This window comes from Silurus aristotelis (assembly GCF_946808225.1).
Source record: "Silurus aristotelis genome assembly, chromosome: 19".
Classification (NCBI taxonomy): domain Eukaryota; kingdom Metazoa; phylum Chordata; class Actinopteri; order Siluriformes; family Siluridae; genus Silurus; species Silurus aristotelis.
In genome coordinates, this window is record NC_139592.1 from 21,092,378 (window position 1) to 21,100,118 (window position 7,741).

At 39.3% G+C, this 7,741-nt stretch overlaps 1 protein-coding gene across 1 annotated transcript; it reads left to right on the forward strand.

Moving 5' to 3' along the window:
- Positions 1-1,302: 1,302 nt before the first annotated feature.
- On the forward strand, positions 1,303-6,563 carry tspan31 (tetraspanin 31). The gene is made up of 6 exons (XM_083569667.1): positions 1,303-1,544; positions 2,578-2,745; positions 4,353-4,433; positions 4,515-4,655; positions 5,086-5,190; positions 6,353-6,563. The coding sequence occupies exons 1-6, from the start codon at positions 1,479-1,481 to the stop codon at positions 6,425-6,427; spliced, it is 636 nt and encodes a 211-aa protein (XP_083425793.1). The 5' UTR covers positions 1,303-1,478; the 3' UTR covers positions 6,428-6,563.
- The last annotated feature ends 1,178 nt before the right edge of the window (positions 6,564-7,741 follow it).

Below are 7,741 nucleotides of genomic sequence, written 5' to 3' on the forward strand. Positions count from 1 at the left end.
CAGGATTTCTGTCTAATTAAATGAAGTGTCACGCCCATAACTTATTTCACCATCCTTAACCTCACATTGGCAATACTGTACATTCCACCCATATTTATACTGTATATACTGTATCATATATACGTTCATACTACTGTACATAACTATATCATGTCATTTGAGTATACTATCTTCTGTCTCTTCATAATCTTTCACAGTATAATGTGTATTACTATATAAACCATATATTATTACCTACTGCACCTTCTGTACATTAATCATCTCATCCCTGTATATATGGACCTCATACCCCATTTATCTACTGTTATCTACTGTAAATAGGCACTTATACACTTCTGGTTAGATGCTAACTGGCTTCGATTGCTCACATCCACGGTCCTTACTGTCAGTTACGGATTAGCCTGGCCTTTTGAGTTAAACAAAACAATGTGTAAAAAGAAGAAGGCGACATCTGGCCCTGAAATTGTCAGCATGTGCATTTCATGGCACTTCACAGTAACTTTAAAGGAACTTGTGACATTTTCAGAGTGACGTCAGTAAACAGTGTAAAGAGCCCAGTCTTGATTTAGAACGAGGTTATAGCAGTATTGGCTTTAGGGCTGTGAAAATACAGACCCAGTGCTTGGTTACAGGTATAACTGTGACCTTTCTGATCACGGCTTGAAAAGATCATTGACATTACAAATATCCGGCTCTCACTCGTATGTGAACTACTCACCATGGCAGTTAATCTGCTGCGTGAACGTTTTCAGTTCACTATTTTGATGAAATTTACATGTTCCTGTCCATGAGGTTTATAATGAGGATGATTACGATGATCATTATGATGACGATGATAATGAATATAATGATTATAATGACAATAATGATGATGAAGATTATAATGACAATGATTATTATAATGACGACGATGATGATTATGACAAGATTTTAATGTCGATGATGACTGTGATGGCCATTATGAAGATTATGATGATAAAGATTATGATGACGATTATGATGATGATTATGATAACAATGATGAAGAATATGATGATAATGAAGATGATGGCACGCATGTGAAGCTCTTCATGTTTTTTTTATTTTTTTGCTTCATGTACACTTAAAGATTGCGATTCACAAGTCTACGAGCACTGTATAGAGACCTTTTTGAGATTCTCAACATTCTCGGGATACTAAATAATTATTCCGGTTCTGCTCTTTATGATTTAGTAATCGATCCATCCATGGAGGGAGGATTCTTCCAGATTGATCAGCTCGTATCTCTACCCAGAATTCCCTGCGCAGCGCCCCTGGCGGTGTGTACTGAGTGGTGCATCTGTTTTCAGTAGCTGTTCTGTGTGTGTTTTTTCCCCCGCAGGTTGGATTGTTAGCTCGCCTCGGAGACTGTCACAGTTTACCCACAGCGGGGAGAGAAAGAGAGACAAAGAGAAAGAGAAAGAAAGAAAAAAAGGAGTGTTCATGCCTCAGGGTTGTTCATGATGGTGTGTGGAGGATTCACCTGCTCGAAAAATGCTCTTTGCGCTCTTAACGTCGTTTACATGGTGAGTCATTGACGGCTAGTTAGCGTTGTGCTAGTTTGTTAGCTCAGACCTTCTTCTGGCCGAGATAGAGCTGTTATCAGGTGAACTGTTAGATATGAAGGTGTTCATGGAGAAGAGGAGATCGTGGGTTCACACTGGACAGGGTTTATATAACAAATAACAGCTGAGAGAGAGAAGGTGGAGGGTGTAGGAATCATCACAGCCAGTGTTAGCTTTTTATATGTTATGCTATATCATTGACATTACAAATATCCGGCTCTCACTCGTATGTGAACTACTCACCATGGCAGTTAATCTGCTGCGTGAACGTTTTCAGTTCACTATTTTGATGAAATTTACATGTTCCTGTCCATGAGGTTTATAATGAGGATGATTACGATGATCATTATGATGACGATGATAATGAATATAATGATTATAATGGTTTTTCACCTGGTCTTCACCCAGGAACTTATTTACGATAAATATGAACTCTTGATTCTATTTCACATCTTGGACACAAGTCTTTATGCTCAGTGTTCATGTGATAACCAGCTAACTTCACTCCAGCCACGTCAATGCTAGCACTGGATACGGCGTCAGTAGTAACGTGTATTTAGCCTTAGTGTTGTTAATTATTATTTTATATGTATTATATATATATATATATATATATATATATATATATATATATATATATATATATATATAATTATTATTTTATATATCTAATATAAATAAATCAACGTGTTTTATGGGTGTGATCCTGTTTACATGTCTTTACTTGGGCCGGAAGTTGAACACGTGAGTGATGACGTCATTAATTAGGCGAAGTGCTTCAGAAACAGGAAGTAATAATTTGACACTAGTATTAGTATGAACCTACTTGTCCTATTTTTTCTTTCTCATTTGCCCTTTCAAGAGGCTGCCCCTGTTTTTTTTTTCCTTGAGTCGGTCAATTTTGTGCTTTTGCTGTTTGTTCTTCACCTGTGATGAGTGTAAACAGTGTCCCATTAGAGTAAAAGTGTGTCCTAATCTCTGATTGGTCCGTCAGTTGGTGGGGCTACTCCTGATTGGTGTAGCGGCATGGGGGAAAGGCTTCGGGATCGTGTCCAGTATCCACATCATTGGAGGCGTGATTGCTGTGGGCTTTTTCCTGCTGCTCATCGCCATCGTCGGCCTCATCGGAGCCGTCCATCACCACCAAGTCTTGCTGTTCTTTGTATCCTTCACTGTTTAGTATGTCAGGGTTTTGTTTGTGACGCTTTTATCGGCAGCTGTTTCTGTAGATTGTTGTGTTGCGTGTGTCTACAATTCACACTGCAGGAGGGTGTGTGTGTGTGTGTGTGTGTGTGTGTGTGTGTGTGTGTGTGTGTGTGTGTGCTCAGTAGAGTTGTTGAATATTTAAATTTCCCTGCTCGTGTTTTTCCATTTAAGTAAAAAAATGGCAGGTTTAATTATCCACAGCGAATAGCACAATGATATGAGCAGTAACATCATTTCAGGTTCATTTTTCATGCAATAGAAACACGGTCCGAAAAAATCCCAGCGTATTTAATCACTTTTTAATGATTATTAACATAAAGCATGAGGCGATACACCAGTTCTCGTCTAAAGGTTAGTTGTGTTGAACAGATTTTATTTTTAATGATCTTCAGTTCTGTGACAGATTGGGAGAAGAAGGAACCCTAGGCAAATTTCATCGAAAACAGGGCCTGTGTGTTAATCGCACATCATAGCATATGAGTATATAAGTGGCATATAAGTGTGGCAGTGAAATGCAGTGTAGAAGTATAATGTCATAGAAAGTGCTAGAACCTGATACACTATATGCACAAAAGTATTGGGACACCTGAGTTTCCCAGCTGTATGTGATTCTTTCCCAAATTGTTAAGCTGAAGGCACACAATTGTATATAATGTCTTTGGGATGTAGTAGCATAAAATTTTCCCTTCACTTCAACTAGAAGACCCAAAACCTGTTCCAGTATGAACACTTTTGGGATGAATGTGAACACTGACTGCACCCCAGTAGCTGACTTTGATAACACTCTTGTGTCTGAATGAGCACAAATCTTCACAAAATGTAGTGGAACATCTTCCCAGAAGAGTGGAGGGAATTGTATTTGCAAATTGGGAGTAAATGTGGAATGCGATGCTTTAAAAAAGCACATATGACCAGGTGTCCCCAAACTTTTGGCAATAGAGAGTCTGTAGATTAGCATTATTCTCATATAAGAGCGAAAGAAGTTCCAGCTGTAACACGACAATAATAAAAAACAAGGCTCGTAAAAAAATGACCGTCTATCGCAAGAACAGGAACTTGTCTCGTTCCACAACGTTAATTCAAACCCCAGACTGTTAAAATGTGCAGTGTGGTGACCTCTTACTCATTGGCTGTTAAAATCATACACAGAATAACACACTCCAGACCGTGCACTTTATAATGCATTAGCGGGTGTAGTTGCACCACACTACCCTCATTTGTAAGTTTACCAACATAACATATCAAATGGAGAACTTTTTCAAACTGTGACGCCATGTTGTGTGTAAATCAAATGAGGACTTCCTGGGATTCCTGGGATCTTTGGCGTGTAACTCTCTCTCATGTATTTTAAGGTGCTAATACTCAGGAGTTTAGTTATTCACACAAACCCCAACCCCGAATAAATGAGTGGTCTGTTGTGCAGCAACGTTTAGGGACGCTGCTGTAACTTTCATTAGGAAGTAATCGCTGTGAACCAAGTTAGTGTAAATGTGTGTGTTTGTGTGTATCTGTACCATTTGTGTGTATGATTGAGTAATTTCCCTTGACCGTTCTACTCTCCAGTACATGGTCATTCTGTTCATCGTGTTCCTCTTTCAGTTTGGTGTGTCCTGCTCTTGTCTGGCCGTGAACCAGGATCAGCAGGTAGGTTCTTATTAAACGCTAGTAACGGAACGGTGTATTAACGGATGTATCAGAGTTGTTGAACTTGTGGTTGCTTTGCAGGAGAAATTGCTGACCTCTAGTTGGAGGATAATGAGCAATGACACGAAGAGCGATTTGGAGAAAAAGCTGGACTGCTGTGGCCTGTTCAACAGCACCGCAAACAAACAGGATTTTGAAACCGACTTGGCGATATGTAAAGCTGTAAGAATTCCAGTACTGCGCTGTAGATGAATGGAGTGTAAACAAACAATGTTAAAAAAAAAACGTGTGTAATGGAGTTGTTCGAAAATCCATTTAATATTAATCATAAGTGCCTTATATCTGGAGTATTTTATGAACATGGTTACATAGTTGATAGCAATCATATCAGGTGGGGGGGGGGGTTTTGGTAAACAGAGCGGATCCTCTGCCCAAATGTTTTTATTTATTGAAGGCTTTTTAATGTAGCACTTTTGTTTTTTTTTTCTTTTCCAAAAAGACCAGTGTTTGTTCCCCACTTGTGTGATTGCTTTTGCTGTGTAACATATTTCAAGCCCTTCCTTTATTAGAAAGTATTTTTTCATCCTCAGCTCAGACTTTCCTCTGTAAAGATTGTGAAACAGTGATGATCTGATGTTCTTTCGACCCCCAGAGCTGCTTAAAAACTTGTAGGACGTGTGGTGAGAAAATGCTGCAGCATGCCTCTGAGGCTCTGAGGATTCTGGGTGGTGTGGGTCTCTTCTTCAGCTTCACAGAGGTCAGTCCGATGTCCAACACAGTATTTTTTTATTTTTTTTATTATTATTTATGTTAGTAATTATATAGTTTACATATATACTTTGAGAGGTAATGGATGGAAATGGTGTTCTTTTGAGGTTTTCACATGTCATTCTGACCTCTAGTGGTTCAACCCTGCTGTTACATCATTCATGTCTGGGATGTGTTGTTAAATGGGGTGGAAAAATGGGGGTCTGTTTTGTCCTTATTATATGTAACCATTATTCAGTTGGACAGCAAACGGTGTCCATCAATAGTCTACACCAATCTGATTAATGTTTGGAGTTGATTTTGCTGCTGCATGGCCAGATCTTTGGAAAGTAATCTGTCATGCAGGATTTAAAGCCGTTCTGAGTAAGAGCTGTGTAAGAAGGAAGGCTGAAACCTAAAGGAGCACACACTCCTTCATTTCTTTTTGGCTAATCCTGAAATAGCCACAGACTCCCTGAATAGCAGCTGACCGCACCTCCTGCTGGATCTGTGAGCCAGACGGCCCAAAATCGAGCAGTACTGATCTTACAAACCACAAACACCCACATCAGCGGTGACGTGTATTACCCTGCTGTTCTAAGAGCTCGATTCTGTTTAACCCGGTCCAGTCCGAAATTGAAAAAGCTCAATCCCTCGTTCCGCTTCTCCAGAGAACATGAACTTTTGTGTAAAATTGAGTTTTTCTTCTAATTGCTTACATTTTGATGGACCATGTTCTTTTCTTTTTTTTTTTTTTGATAAATTCTATCATTTTCTTGAAGTCCATCTATTCAGAGCACATTGCATTTCTCAGGCACTACAGTTCTGCTCTTTCTCTGTTTCATGCGGCTACAAAACACACTGCAGTGTAAAATACGTGACTCTCTGATTTGATCTCAAATGCCTAAAGAGTTATAAAAAAAAATTATGATCTAAAGCAAGATCACTTCCTATATGTACATAATTTTTTTTTCTAGCGATATTTCAGATGAGCATGTAAACAAAAATTGTATTTGTATATGTATATGAAGTTATGTACATATTCAGGTATTGATGTAGATGTATGTTTTTTCAAATATGTGTTCTTTTTCTTTGATAAAAAAAACCCCCAAAAAACATTGCAAACCCAAAATCTCATGTTGTTAAGAAAATTTCTTTTTTTCTTGTTACAGATTTTAGGAGTTTGGCTGGCTATGCGCTACAGGAACCAGAAAGATCCACGGGCAAACCCCAGCGCGTTCTTATAGTCTTGCAGCATCCACCAGTCCAGCAGTGTAGATGAGCAATTCCTCTTCTCTTAGTGCGCGCGCACACACACACACACACACACACACACACACACACACACACACACACACACACACACACACACACACACACACACTCAGACATGCACTCAGACATTCAGCACAGATTTCATACTGAACGCTGACATTCTGCTCACTACACACCATTTATTTGATTTTATGGCACCACGAGCTAAAGAAAAAATCCCTCTCAAATATTAGTTCCCCCCCCCCCTATCCATAGCGAAAGCAAACAAAAATGGACGTCTCATGAATGATAGGATGTATTCTTGTCTCACTCTCCAGTCCTAGTAGTGCAGCCTGCCCCAACCCCATCCTTGATTTGAGAGAAAGAAAAAAAAAAAGTGTCCTGGACGGCGTGAACGCATTCATTCTGACAGTCGTTACTACGGTTGGTTCAGTCTACATCACTACTCCACCTGCCAGACTGTTCCTCGGCCATTATTGTGTTCTGTATCGTATAGTTTTCTCCTTAGTGAAGCGATTAGTTCCTAGATTTTTACGTGACCCGGTCGAAGTGTGACGTCTGTGATGCACTTTCCCTTTCCTGCTTGTTGATGTGAGTGGTGCTTGTTGTCCCGTGCGAGTGCTAGCTGAGGATTTTTACTTCCATACGTCGTGTAACTGAGCCATGCAGAAGCCAGCAGACTGTAGCCCCGATTCCGTGTAAAATAAGACGTTGTCTACGTGACGGGTTGCCCACACGTACGCGTTTAGTTCGATTCTTGCTCATGTACCGCCCGCACTGGAACTTTAACCCTTGCGTTATATTTGGTATTACTCATAAAGTGTTTCTTTTTTTTTTTTTTTTGCAGTTAACTGAATTACTGTACTGCGTGATTTTTTTTGCGCGTTAAAGCATCTCATATACCTTCTGAAGCCAGCGTTTAAGTTCGTCTGACAACTTATTGTCACTGATGGAAAAGATTCTCTCACATTCTTTACATGCCATCTATGTTTTCGCCACTAGGTGGCATCCAAATTTGTGACATGTTGGGCAACCGACTACGCGGTTGTTGTTTTTTTTGCCGAACTGTATCTACTTCACAACTATTTTTTTTTTCTTTCCTTTTGCCTTTAAAAGTATTAAAATTCAGGCAATTCAGGTTTGTTCAAACGTAAGTTATTTGTATGTACTGTACTTAATAAAAATCTATCCTCCGCCAATCGTACTTTCTCTAGGATAGTTTTCTGTTTTCTTCAATTTTTCTTCAATTATTCTTCACACCATCAGTCTTTTTTTTTTTTTTCCTT